The sequence below is a fragment of the Ranitomeya imitator genome, chromosome 1 (genome assembly GCF_032444005.1).
Source record: "Ranitomeya imitator isolate aRanImi1 chromosome 1, aRanImi1.pri, whole genome shotgun sequence".
NCBI lineage: Eukaryota > Metazoa > Chordata > Amphibia > Anura > Dendrobatidae > Ranitomeya > Ranitomeya imitator.
Window position 1 is genome coordinate 1,017,732,827 of NC_091282.1, and position 14,979 is coordinate 1,017,747,805.

The 14,979-nt window shown below is 43.6% G+C and overlaps 1 protein-coding gene across 1 annotated transcript in view; it reads right to left on the bottom strand.

The window, feature by feature from the left end:
• MGAT4D (MGAT4 family member D) overlaps positions 1 to 14,979 on the bottom strand; it is a 279,960-nt gene that overhangs the window by 38,957 nt on the left and 226,024 nt on the right. Inside the window, exons 10-11 of the mRNA XM_069743979.1 lie at positions 6,014 to 6,121; positions 5,085 to 5,278 (exon numbers count right to left, since the gene is read on the bottom strand). Coding sequence (XP_069600080.1) covers positions 5,085 to 5,278; positions 6,014 to 6,121 — 302 coding nt within the window. The remainder of the gene's footprint in view (positions 1 to 5,084; positions 5,279 to 6,013; positions 6,122 to 14,979) is intronic.

The window sequence follows — 14,979 nt, forward strand, 5'->3', positions numbered from 1 at the left end:
TTCTTCATGCTCACAAATCCTCGCCCACCCCAGCACACTCCTACCTACCACACTTGCAGAAATTTACAAGCTGTTAACACTCATTCACTTAGAGGCTCCCTACACTCATCACCATCCCCAATCTCCTCTTTTTCATGTACTGATTTGGCTGTACTGGTGTACAATGACACTCTCAGAAGTACCTTGGACAAAGTAGCACCCCTCACCCTCGGAACCTCCAAACACAGAGTAAAACAGCCCTGACTCACATCACAAACTCGATTTCTCCAGCGAAGCTCTAGAAGTGCTCAATGCCTATGGAGGAAAACTTGCACATCAGAAGACTTCATCCACTACAAATTTATGTTAAGGACCTATAACTCTGCCCTTCACCTTGCCAAACAGACCTACTACATCATACGGATCTCCTCACTATCTAACAACCCCAAAAAAGTTTTTGACACCTTTCACCCTCTCCTCAGTCCAAAAGTGCAGGCCCCTATCACAATCATTTGTGCTGATGACTTGGCCTCACACTTTACAGAGAAAATAGATAATATCCATCAGGAAATCCGCTCCCAGCCAGCAAGTGCTGTGACTCCAATTCCTTCCAAAATCTCCTTTGGCTCATTCTCGTGATCCCATCACAAGACGAAGTCTCCAGGCTCCTCTCTTCTTCTCCTCCTACTACATGCGCTACAGACCCCAATCCCTCGCATCTACTCTCCAGTCTCTTTCTCCTGTCGTCACAACTCGCCTAACTACAATCTATAATCTCTCCCTCTCCTCTGGCATTTTCCACTCCTCTTTAAAACACTCCATTATTAAAAAAATCTCTCTCGATCCATCCTGCACAAATAACTACAGACCAGTCTCCAATCTCCACTTCACCTTTAAACTCTTGGAGCACCTGGTCTACTCCCGCCTTACCTGTTACCTCACCACTTATCCCCTCCTAGATCCTTCACAGTCCAGCTACCGCCCACTACATTTGACAGAAACTGCACTCATCTAGGTGACCAACGACCTTCTGACAGCAAATGTAACGGTGACCACTCTCTGCAGCTTTTGACACGGTTGACCACCATCTCCTACTCTCTATGATCCAGTCAATAGGCATAAAGGACACTGCCCTTTCCTGGTTCTCTTTCTACCTTTCTGACCGCTCCTTCAGTGTATCGTTTTCTGGCTCCACTTCGTCTCCTCTTTCTCTCACTGTTGGGGTCCCTCAGGGCTCAGTCCTTGGCCCTCTTCTCTCTCTACACGGCCCAATTAGACAAACCATCAGCAGATTTTGCCATCTTTATGCTGATGACTCACACCTCTACACGTTATCCCCTGACCTTACCCCCGCTGTATTACAGAATGCCAGTGACTGCCTGTTCGCAGTCTCCAACATCATGTCCACTCTATCTGAAACGCAACCTTTCAAAAACTGAACTTCTTCTGCTCCTGCCGTCTACGGACCTCCCTAAATCGGACATCTCTCTCTCCATGGGTTGCACCATAATAACGCCCGGGTAGCAGGCGCGCTGTCTGAGTGTTATGTTTGACATCAATCTTTCCTTCACCTCCCATATACAATCTCTTGCCCGCTCTTGCCACTTACACTTATAGTTGTATGGTAAATAAAGACACAGCCTCACTGACTGGCAGTAACGACAATGAGGTCACCGCTAGTCACTGATGCTGTGCTCGCAGCAGCTCATTCATTAGTGGTTCTCAGTCTGGATGGTCGCATCTAGGCACAGTGCAGGTTGAAAACTATTTATCCCCAGACATGGATTACGGCATGGGACAGAACGACGGAGAGGTGAGGGATATTTTTGTTTTTTATTTAAGTTTAATTACAGGAGACAAGATCTTTGGTAGAATAGGCATTAGGTGAGAATAACTGTGTCGGTTATTTTTAAATAAAAATGGAAAATTGTGTTGCTTTATTTATAATAAAGGACTTTATTCTGGCTGTGTCTTTCTTTACAATACAGCTATAGGATTAGTAATGGATAGATTTCTTTATAGACACCTCTCAATTTATAAGCCCTGGGCTTGATGTCACTAGACAATAGAAAGGTGACATCAACCCCACAAATATAAACCCCACTTGCCAAGTGCAAGTAGGAAGAAGCAGGCAAAGAGCCAGAATTGGCAAATACAATAGATGCGCCTTTTCTGGGTAGCTGCGGGCTGCTATTTTTAGGCTGGAGGGGGGTTCAATATCCATGGCCCCTTACCAACCTGAGAATACCAGTACCCAGCTGTCAGATTTAGCAAGGCTGGTTGTCAAAAATGGGGGTAACCCCACAGTTTTTTCAAATTATTTATTTAAACAATTAAAAAAACAGCATGGGGATCCCTCTATTCTTGATAACCAGATTTGCGGAAGCTGATAGCTGAGGGTAGTTTTGCCTTGCTGCTTAAAGAAAATAGAAGTTAACCCATGCCGGGTTTTTTTCACTTATTTATTTATATCGCAGGCAGCCGGTGATGAATACTCCCATGAGCTGCTCCTGCTGTCACTGTTATTAGCGGCAGCGGGTGTAGGCTGATGGGAGTCCCATCAGCCACCGCCTGCTGTCATTGTTATCACTGTTCCAAAAACGAACACCCACCGATGAAAGTCTTAGTGCCCACGTTGCGGATTTCTGTGCAGATTTTTCTGCTCGGTTTTTGAAAAATCCACAGGTAAAACGGATTTCCAGCATTGTTTGTGCGGATTTCACCTGCATTTTAACACCTGCGGATTCCTATTGAGGAGCAGGTGTAAAACGCTGCGGAATCCGCACAAAGAATTGCCATGCTGCAGAAAATAAACTGCAGCGTTTCTGTCCGAGCGGTATTTTCCGCAGCATGTGCACTGTGGATTTTGTTTTCCATAGGTTTACATGGTACTGTAAACCGGATGGAAAACTGCTGCGAATCTGCAGTGTCCAATCCGCAGCAGATCCGCAGGCAAATCTGCAATGTGTGCACATACCCTTAGGATCTAAGGTTTACACTACAAAACTTTAATTGACAAGAATTCAACCACAGATTCATTTATTCATTAAACAGATGTCCAGCAGACATTTGACCAAAAAAGGCATTACTTAAAGAAAACCCCCTCAGCATTTCATGCTGGCAGCAATGGAACCACATGGGAGAGAAATGTCACAAGACCAGGTGCAAAAATAATTTCTTTACACAACAAAGGTTAGGATTACAAAAAGATCAGCAAAGCTTTACTTAAGTCAGATTACTGAATGCAAAAATGTAACAAAGATGGAACTGCAACCATCTCACAGATATGTCTTGTCTGACCATGGAAGTTAACATCTAAACAGGAGCGTCTTCTAATGACATGACATGCAAGTTCACTGCAGTTAGCTAAAGAAGCAGAAAACCCAACCAGGGGAGTGTTTCCCCAGACACAATACAGTGTACACTGCAGAGGAATAGCATGCATGGGTGTTGTCCACGAAGGAAGCCTCTTCTAAAGTCTATTCACCTACAATTTACAAGGGTCGATGGTGAAAAATATGAAGACTATTCGTACTCTGTACTCTGGAGTGATGAGACCAATATAAATGTTTTTTAAACTAATGGCTTCAATACCGTATGGTGTCACAAAGGTGAGGAGTGCAAAGAAAAATGCATGATTCGTAAAGTGTAACATGGTGGTGGCGGTGTCCTTATGTGGCGAAACTTCTGTCATTCTCCTTCCTTCCCCTGAATAAGAATAAAGTCCTTTATTTGAAATAAAACTCCTCACCCTCTTTTACCCATTCATTTAAAAAAATGAAAAATAAAAAAGCTGGCCGAAGAGAAGACAATCCACCTGTGTCCCATATAAAAGATAAAACACCATATTCCTCACCTGTACAAGGAGAAGATCATCTATATCTTTCCCACAACAATACGTATGATTTGGAGAACAGTTACATCAGGGATAGCTGGAACACAGCTGGAGTCTTCTTCGCCCTATCATTGACCACTATACAAATTTTGGCTGTCGTTTTCGCTGTACAGTCTTTTCACTTGCCACAGTGCCAGTGAAAGAATTACAACGAAAATGCCAAAATCTTCTGGAAGACTTTCATACAACCTTATGGCTATCCAGAAAAGATCCTAACTGATAGATGTGCTGCATTTGAATCTGAACTGTTACAAGAACGGTGTACCCTCTGTAGATGTAAGAAAGTGAGAACAACTGCATATCATCCTCAGCGTAATGGTCTGTGTGATCGAATGAACCAGACTCTTATTGATATGCTAAACTCAATACCTGCTCAGCAAAGAACTGATTGGTCAAATCTACTGTCAAAATTGGTCTCCCTCTACAATAACAATGTCGATTGTTCCACTGGGTATACGCCTTATTACCTGATGCTTGGTAGACAAGGAAGACTACCAGCAAATGTTGACTTCAAAGTGCGAGTTCCAGAAACAGTCAACCCTCTACTACACACTGATTGTAGTCATCGCAGATCCTCTGTGACCCAATAAGCTAATTCCATTGTGGAAGAGAGAATGAAAGTCGTTTGTCAGAGGCAAGAAGAGAATCACAACTTGATCTGTGACTGTAAGGCGTTTTGCTTTGTAATTCGAGTTTGGCATAAGAAGAGTCATCACTATCGATTTTTGAAAGGTGAATTTTTTTTCCCTTTATAAATGTGTATTACATAGGTTATAGATTTTACTCTTTTACTCAGATATGCGTTACACAGTTAAATGGACTATTCTTTTTGTAGTAAGTATCCAAATGTGAAAACCAACAGGTATTCTGATATTTTGCAGACAACTCAACACACCAGATAATTTTTCTGATATGTTTCTGTGTGCTCTTTGTCCTAGGCTTCATTTAGACAATATTATATTGGAGTCTTTGCAATAAACATAACTCGCCTATTCTCTCCATAGCATTACCTGTATAGCCTATCTACAGGTCAACAAAGCCTCCTTTTCCACGAGGCATGGGTAAGGCACTTGTTGCATAGAGAACACATGACTCCTTATTACCTACGGTAATTATTTTAGCTATGTATACAAGAGAAAATGTAAAAAATATTCACAAATATTGTAGGCAAGTTAATTCCAGATATGAAGAACGGTAACAGCCAACTTACCCCTCTAGTTGCAAAGGATCTTCAAACTCTAAAAGGATGTAATCCCCAGCCACAGGAGAGAAGGACCAGAAATATTCATCCCCCCTGTAGGCTTTCTCCAGGCTGTAATGCTGGTATGCTTTCAGGCTGGTGCTGAGTTTAGCATTAGGATTCAGATGAGGCTTGTGTAACACTTTCTTGTCAAAGTCTTTATCCTACCGGTAAAGACATACGTTATACTACAAACTAGCAAATTATTGCAAGTAGCTAAATATTACAATACACTGCACATTTAAATAATACTCATCCACTACTGGCATTTATTTTAAAATCGAAATAACATAAGCAAAGAAAACATTTCTTGCATTTCTAATTTGTAACTATGCAAATTATCTCTTCTGAGAGGAAGAGGACTAGAACTCGTGCCACCTATAGGAAGTAGCAATCCTAGAAGTCATTATCAACCCTTTAATGAGTCTTGTCACATGACTTAGGATAAACGCCAAACCAGAATCTCAGTTTGCAGACACTGTGTTTCGGGGTACTGCCCCTCGTCAGTGCAAAGTGGAGATCTGGTTTGGCTGTGTGAGACGGGTCTGACTGGAATCCACGGGGTAACGTTTTTACTTGCGGAAAGTGACATGTCTAGTATGCTCGGCATGCTTGTCATGTCACTCTGCAAGGAGAAACAATACCCTTGAGATCCTAATCTGTAACTAGTATAACAAATATTATACTGGGAAAATATAGCAGTATTATGACATTTGATTCAGCCGTAAACTTATAATACATAAATAATACTACTGCACTTAAGGGCATGCAAAAGTTGGTCAAGTATATCAGAGTGGGCCACAGTACTGTATGACTGGTTACATATTTACAGGGGAAGTCCAGTTTTATAAATGAGCACATGTTCTGAATAGTGAAACTGAAACACAAAATAAACATACCTTTAGATTCTGTATTTTTCCAACCAATGAGGAATGTGTCCCAACATGCTGGAACAATGACGGGCGATACCGAATGCGCAAGTTGGACTTTTGACGGTCACAGTGTTTCTAAAAAGAACAACAAATCTGATTGTACATAACACTATAGGATCTGTGCATTTAATAATGTCTTAATCATATTAGACTCAGGCAGTTTTCACTCAGGGTAAAAATAAAAGTTAATTGCCCTATCCCTATATGACTTTATCCAGGCCAAGGCAGAGTGGCTTGTAGGTGCCTATCTTGCACCCAACACTGGGGAAAATGCACCACTGTCCCTAAAATGTGTAACACATCGCTATCCCCTCCTTAACTGCGTCCGCACACAATCCAAAGTTTATCTGGAGGTGGTATAACATTAATTGCAGTAGGCTAATAAAGCAGCAGAGAAAGCATAAGGCTACTACGAGAGAGTAGCATACAAAAGGTATCAAGAATGATCTTGTTTCCTTGCAAATTGTTTTTAATGGAAAATAAAAAAGTTACCACTTTAGTACCATCAAGTGTGTCCCCCTACATTAAACTTACACACATACAGTTTTGGACTGGGGTGCCAAAGGTCCATCAATAACATTGACTCTGAGGTCACACTGTTCAGCTACATCCAAATATTATGTTACCCTCATTCACAAGTGTATGTTTCTTCTATATAATACACTTTGTTAAATGTGTGATTAGATGCTGCGTTGTCGCTATATATTGTATTGTGCCAGCCACTGCTCATATATAAGGGTATGTAAACACGTTGCAGATTTGCCTGTGGAAATTTCTGTGCAGATTCTGCAAGTCTTGGCAGAAAACGCAGGTAAAAATCTGCGCCGATTTTGTGTGTTTTTGATCCGGATTTTCATGCGTTTTTTTCAGCGGATTTGTATGCATTTTTGTAAGCTAAAATGGACACCGTACATTTGCATAGCTGCCATCTTTGTAAGGTCAGTGCACCTGCGCTGTGGCTTCAATCCATGTCAGTAAGGGGTCATGGAAAGGTCACCATTAATTCCTATGCAAAAATGTTTCCTTAAAATGCGATTTTCTTAAAAACTACAAATCGGATCGACTCCAAAAATACAAAGCACACCTGTCCCCACTGAGGGCTTCGAAACGGCGCCTGAACAGGGTCCCTGCGCCAAGCGGTTCGGGCCGCATTAATTGCGGAAAATGCGGAGAAGAAGTAGTAGAACAACAATAATCTCACAACTGTGACCCTGGCCTTAAACGCAATAGCTGTTTAATTTTTTGTTTAAAGAATGGCATAGGCTCCTGCGCAATTTCTGCACCAGAGAGGGAAAGCCAGCGACTGGGGGCTGATGTTTATAGCCTAGGAAGGGGTTACTACCCATGGATCTTCCCAGGCTATGAATATTAGCCCGCAGCTGTATATTTAGCCTTTACTGGCTTTTAAAATAGGGGGACCCCCCAAAAAAACGACGTGTGGTCTCCCTATAACAGCCAGAAAAGGCTATAAATACAACTGCGGGCTGATATTCATAGCCTAGGAAGGGGCCATGGATATTGCCCCCCGGCTATAAACACCAGCTCACAGACGCCCCAGAAATGGAGCATCTCTAAGATGTGCCAATTCTGGCACTTAGCCTCTCTCTTCCCACTGCCCTGTAGTGGTGGCATATGAGGTAATATTTCTGGGGTTGCTGTCACCTTTGTATTGTACAGTGACATCAAGCCGGCTCAGAAATGGGGAGACATCAATAAAACACCTATCCATTACTAATCCTATAGTTGTGAAAGGGTTAAATAAACACACAGCCAGAATAAAGTCTTTTCATGAAAGACACTACACAGCTTTCCATATTTATTGTTCTGCCAATCAATGCGACGGCCTTGATCGACTGCAAAACAAATAAATAAACAAACCAACACAAATACTCCCTGGTCCAATGTAGTCCATTTAATAACGAGTGTCCCACGACGATCTCCCCTATAGAGCTGTCACATCAGGATATGTGACCGCTCTACAGGGCCTCCAGTGACACACAGACAGGAGACAATGGCTCCTACAGTGTTATCATTGAGGGTTCAATGAGTTGAGGCTCTCACTTTATGGCACTGTTGCGTGAGAATTTTCCCATGCAGCGGTGCCACAAGTGGCAGTATGAACTCTGCTGAACTCACGGAGGCGGAGAGATGCAGTGCAGAGGATTATCTCCTGTCACATCTACCGATGTGACAGCTCTCCACGGGAGATCGTCGTGGGATACTCGTTATTAAATGGATTACATCAGAACAGGGAGTATACTGTTGGTTTATTATTTTTATTTTTGTTACAGGTGATCGAGGGCGTCAGGGACTAAGTGTTTGATGAGTATCTACTGTACATGTGTGTATGTGTTTTTTTTTGTTTGTTTTTACAAAGTAGCCGGATGATGGGACTACTGCTGTCCCATCATCGGCTAGCTGTCACTGTGGCAGGCATAGCTGGATAGGACGATGCCTGCGTACATACAGACCCGCACATATACACACATACACACATATACAGCCCCGCAGAAAAACACAAACACCCGCACACAGACACGCACATCTTCTCCGCACACACTTTTCCTCCTCCCAATCTGCAGCGTTTCTCGCAGGCAACTCCGCAGCAAAACCGCAAATCTTTTTAAACCTGCGGTTTTGCTGCAGATTTACCTGACTCAATGGTAGTCAATGGGTGCAGAAACGTGGCAGATCCGCAAAAAGAATTGACATGCTGTGGAAAATAAAACACCGCAAATCCGTGGGTTTTTTACGCATCATGTGTACAACAATTATCAATTTCCCATTCACTAACATTGCTTGTGCACTACACTGCGGATTTGATACATTTCCGCACGTCCAAAAACACTGAGGAAATGCATCAAAATCTGCAATGTGTGCACATGGCCTAAAGGATTGGGGCCCACTCCTGCACAGAGGCCAACTGGGGGATACACCTATTCCACAGTGTGCCTGTCTGAGTCTGCTCATATGTCACCATTTCATCATTACTTGTTAGCCAAAACCAAGAGTGTCTGCAAAACAAAAAACATGATTTTTTTTATTTGTTGGGGGAAGAGTAGAAAAAAAAACAACAAAAAGAATTCCACTAATAGGTTTTTGAATTTTAAAATTACTTCTTTCAACTTGTGGCACACCGTAATTAACGTGATGCCTTTATTTTAAGTGTTGGCACAATTATGGCAATTTCAAATAGGTATAGTTGTTTATGTGGTGCCCCTCTTTTCACAGGGACTTTATAGGAAAGATTTTAGTTATTTGCACTTTTTAACCATCCACGAGGTTAGACCAGGAGATGAAAGCTGTCTGCTATACATTTTCTCAAGGGAATGTGCAATGTCAGTTTCTATAATGCGTTAGCAAAGCAATCTATTAGCCAATGTCTTTGGCATGTCCAGATTAGCCTGTGATACATCCTCATCTGCAACAGCAATTCATCAGAACTCTCAATTGCGTCATAGTGAGTTGATGGGTTGACAGTGGGTGCACATACCCTTAAGCCTACAGATGATTCTCACAAAATTAGATCATCAAAAAGTTAATTTATTTCAATTCTTCAATACAAAAAGTGATTTTCATATTATATAGAGTCATTAGAAACAAAGTGATCTATTTCAAGTGTTTATTTCTGTTAATGTTAATGGTTATGGCTTACAGCCAATGAAAACCCAAAAGTCATTATATCGGTAAATTAGAATAAATAACTAAAAAAACACCTGCAAAGGCTTCCTAAGCGTTTAGAAAGGTCCCTTAGTCTGTTTCAGTAGGCTGCACAATCATGGGGAAGACTACTGACTTGACAGATGTCCACAAGGCAGTCATTGACACAATCCATAAGGAGGGTAAGCCACAAAAGGTCATTGCTAAAGAAGCTGGCTGTTCACAGAGTGCTGTATCCAACAATATTAATGGAAAGTTGAGTGGAAGGTAAAAGTGTGGTAGAAAAGGGTGCATAAGCAACCGGGATAACCGCAGCCTTGAAAGAATTGTTAAGAAAAGGCCATTCAAAAAATTGGAGGAGATTCACAAGGAGTGGACTGCTGCTGGCGTCATTGCTTCAAGAGCCACCACACACAGACGTATCCAGGACATGAGCTACAAGTGTCTCATTCCTTGTGCCAAGCCACTCATGACCAATAGACAATGCCAGAAGCGTCTTACCTGGGCCAAGGAGAAAAAGAACTGGACTGTTGCTCAGTGATCCAAGGTGTTGTTTTCAGATGAAAGTACATTTTGCATTTCTTTGGAAATCAAGGTCCCAGAGTCTGGAGAAAGAGTGGAGAGGCACACAATCCAAACTGCTTGAGGTCAAGTGTGAATTTTCCACTGATGCTTTGGGGAACCATGTCATCTGCTGGTGTAGGTCCACTGTGTTTTATCAAGACCAAAGTCAGAGCAGTCATCTACCATCAAATTTTAGAGCACTTCATGCTTCCCTCTGCCGTCAAGCATTTTGGAGATGGAAATTTAATTCTCCAGCAGGACTTGGCACCTGACCTCACTGCCAAAAGTACCAATATATGGTTTAAAACCAATAGCATCACTGTGCTTGATTGGCCGGCAAACTCACCTAACCTTAACCCCATAGAGCAGTGTTTCTCAACTCCAGTCCTCAAGACCCCACAATAGGTAAGGTCTTCAGGATTTCCTTAGTATTGCATAGGCAATGGAATTAATGAATAAGCAGGTGATGAAATTATCACCTGTGCAATACTAAGGAAATCCTGAAAACATGACCTTTTGTGTGGTCTTGAAGACTGGAGTTGAGAAACACTGCCATAAAGAATCTATGGGGTATTGTCAAGAGAAATATGAGAGACACCGGACCCAGCAATGCAGACGAGCCGCTATCAAAGCATTCTGGGCTTCCATAACACCTCAGCAATGCCACAGGCTGATCGCCTCCATGCCACACCACATTCATACAGTAATTGATGCAAAAGGAGCCCCCTGACCAAGTATTGAGTGCATTTACTGAACATACATTTCAGTAGGCCAACATTTCGGATTTTAAAATCATTTTTCAAGCCGGTATTAAAAAGTATTCTAATTCACTGAGATAATGACTTTTGGGTTTATAAGTGAAAGCCCGCATAGAGTTTGCTTGGTGACAATTCTAAATGGTATGTGTACAGAAAACCAGGCAATGCTCATTATCTGCCCAATACAATCCAAACAGTGAAACATGGTGGTGGCAGCATCATGCTACGGGGGTGTTTTTCAGCGTAGGGACAGGACGACTGGTTGTCATTGAAGGAAACATGAATGCGGCCAAGTACAGAGATATCCTGGATGAAAACCTCTTCCAGAGTGATCTGGACCTCAGACTTGGCTGAAGGTTCATCTTCCAACAATACAATGACCCTAAGCACACAGCTAAAATAACAAAGGAGTGGTTTCACAACAATTCTGTGACCATTCTTGACTGTCCCAGCCAGAGCCCTGAACTAAACCCAATTGAGCATCTCTGGAGAGACCTGAAAATGGCTGTCAATCAACATTCACCATCCAACTGAAAAGGATCTGCAAGGAAGAATGGCAGAGGATCCCCCAATCCAGGTGTGAAAAACTTGTTGCATCATTCCCAAGAAGACTTATGACTGTACTAGCTAAAAAGGGTGCTTCTACTCAATACTGAGCAAAGGGTCTGAATACTTATGACCATGTGATATGTGATATACTTATGACCATGTGATATTTCAGTTTTTCTTTTTAATAAATGTGCAAAGATTTCTACATTTCTGTTTATTTTCAGTCATGATGGGGTGCAGAGTGTACAATGAGAAAAATAACTTTTTTGAATTTACCAAATAGTTGCAATGAAACGAAGAGTGAAAAATTTAAGGTGTCTGAATACTTCCTCTACCCACTGTGTGACATCACACAGTATGACATCATCGTCGCTGTGCGGCCTCGACCAATCAGAGACACGGGATTTCCAGGACAGACAGACAGACACACTAGATTGTGGCCCGATTCTAACGCATCGGGTATTCTAGAATATGCATGTCCCCATAGTATATGGACAATGATGATTCCAGAATTCGCGGCGGACTGTGCCCGTCGCTGATTGGTCGAGGCAACCTTTATGCCATCATCGTCGTTATGGCAACCATTATGACATCTATGTCGATACTGTGCCCGTCGCTGATTGGTCGAGGCGAATTCGCGGCAGACTGTGCCCGACGCTGATTGGTCGAGGCGAATTTGTGGCAGACTGTGCCCGTCGCTGATTGGTCCAGGCCTGGCGGCCTCGACCAATCAGAGACGCGGGATTTTCAGGACAGACAGAGACAGACGGAAAAACCCTTAGACAATTATATAGATACTAGATGGTGGCCCGATTCTAACGCATCGGGTATTCTAGAATATGCATGTCATCGTAGTATATTTCCCAGCCACGTAGTATATTGTCCAGCGACGTTGTATATTGCCCAGCGTCATAGTATACAGCACAGAGCCACGTAGTATATTGCACAGCCCACGTAGTATATTGCCCGGTAACGTACTATATTGCCCAGCTACGTAGTATATTGCCCAGTCACGTAGTATATTGCCCAGTGACGTAGTATACAGCACAGAGCATATTGCCTAGCCACATAGTATATTGCCCAGTTACGTAGTATATTGCCCAGTGACGTAGTATACAGCACAGCGCCACGTAGTACTGTATATTGCACAGCGACGTAGTATACAGCACAGCCACGTAGTATATTGCCCAGTCACGTAGTATATTGCCCAGCTACGTAGTATATTGCTCAGCCACGTATGGCACAGGTTAAAAAATAAACATATACTCACCTTCCGATCCGAGGGCCCCATGTAGTTCTGTCACCAGCTTCCGGCCCCAGGGTGTGATGACGTAGCGGTCACATGACCGTGACGTCATGGCAGGTCCTTCTCGCGTAGGCGCGCAGGACCTGTGATGACGTCGCGGTCACATGACCATGACCTTATGGAAGGTCCTTCTCGCGCAGGCGCGGAGGACCTGTGATGACGTCGCGGTCACATGACCGTGACGTCATGGAAGGTCCTTGTCGCATACCATCCTTAGCTCTGGAGTGTCGCGAGGAGCGGGAAAGGCGCCGGAGGGTGAGTATATGATGATTTTTTCATCTTTTTTTTATTATTTTTAACATTAGATGTTTTTACTATTGACGCTGCATAGGCAGCATCAATAGTAAAAACTTGGTCACACAGGGTTAATAGCGGCGGTAACGGAGTGAGTTACCTGCAGCATAACGCGGGCCGTTACCGCTGGCCTTAACCCTGTTTGAGCGGTGACTGCGGGGAGTATGGAGTAGGCGCTGACTGCAGGGGAGTAGGGAGGGACTAATCGGACTGTGGCCATCGCTGATTGGTCACGGCAGCCATGACAGGCAGCTGGCGAGACCAATCAGCGACTTGGATTCCATGACAGACAGAGGCCGCGACCAATGATTATCCGTGACAGACAGACAGAAAGACGGAAGTGATTGTGGCCCGATTCTAACGCATCGGGTATTCTAGAATATGCATGTCCCCGTAGTATATGGACAATGATGATTCCAGAATTTGCGGCAGACTGTGCCCATCGCTGATTGGTCAACGCAACCTTTATGACATCATCGTCGCCATGGCAACCATTATGACATCTACGTCGATACTGTACCCGTCGCTGAATCAGAAACGTGGGATTTCTACGTCCTTTATGACATCATCGTCGCTGTGCCCGTCGCTGATTGGTCGAGGCCTGGTGGCCTCGACCAATCAGAGACGCGGGATTTCCAAAACAGACAGACAGACAGAAAAACCCTTAGGCAATTATATATATACTAGATTGTGGCCCGATTCTAACGCATCGGGTATTCTAGAATATGCATGTCCCTGTAGTATATGGACAATGATGATTCCAGAATTCGCGGCAGACTGTGCCCGTCGCTGATTGGTCGAGGCAACCTTTATGACATCATCGTCGCCATGGCAACCATTATGACATCTACGTCGATACTGTGCCCGTCGCTGATTGGTCGAGGCGAATTCGCGGCAGACTGTGCCCGTCGCTGATTGGTCGATGCAACCTTTATGACATCATCGTCGCCATGCTGTGCCCGTTGCTGATTGGTCGAGGCCTTGCGGCCTCGGCCAATCAGAGACGTGGGATTTCCAGGACAGACAGACAGACGGAAAAACCCTTAGACAATTATATATATAGACTAGATTGTGGCCCGATTCTAACGCATCGGGTATTCTAGGATATGCATGTCCCCGTAGTATATGGACAATCATGATTCCAGAATTCGCGGCAGAGTGTGCCCGTCGCTGATTGGTCGAGGCAACCTTTATGACATCATCGTTGCCATGGCAACCATTATGACATCTACGTCGATACTGTGCCCGTTGCGGATTGGGACGTGGGATTTCCAGGACAGACAGACAGAAAGACAGACAGAAAGACAGACAGACGAAAAAACCCTTAGGCAATTATATATATACTAGATTGTGGCCCGATTCTAACGCATCGGGTATTCTAGAATATGCATGTCCCCGTAGTATATGGACAATGATGATTCCAGAATTCGCGGCACACTGTGCCCGTCGCTGATTGGTCGAGGCAACCTTTATGACATCATCGTCGCCATGGCAACCATTATGACATCTACGTCGATACTTTGCCCGTCGCTGAATCAGAAACATGAGATGTCTACGTCCTTTATGACATCATCGTCGCTGTCCCCGTTGCGGATTGGTCGAGGCCTGGCGGCCTCGACCAATCAGACGTGGGATTTCTACGTCCTTTATGACATCATTGTCGCTGTGCCCGTTGCTGATTGGTCGAGGCCAATCAGAGACGCGGGATTTCTACGTCGATGCTGTGACAGACAGACAGACAGAAAGACAGACAGACAGACGGAAAAACCCTTAGACAATTATGTGTGTGTGTGTGTATGTAT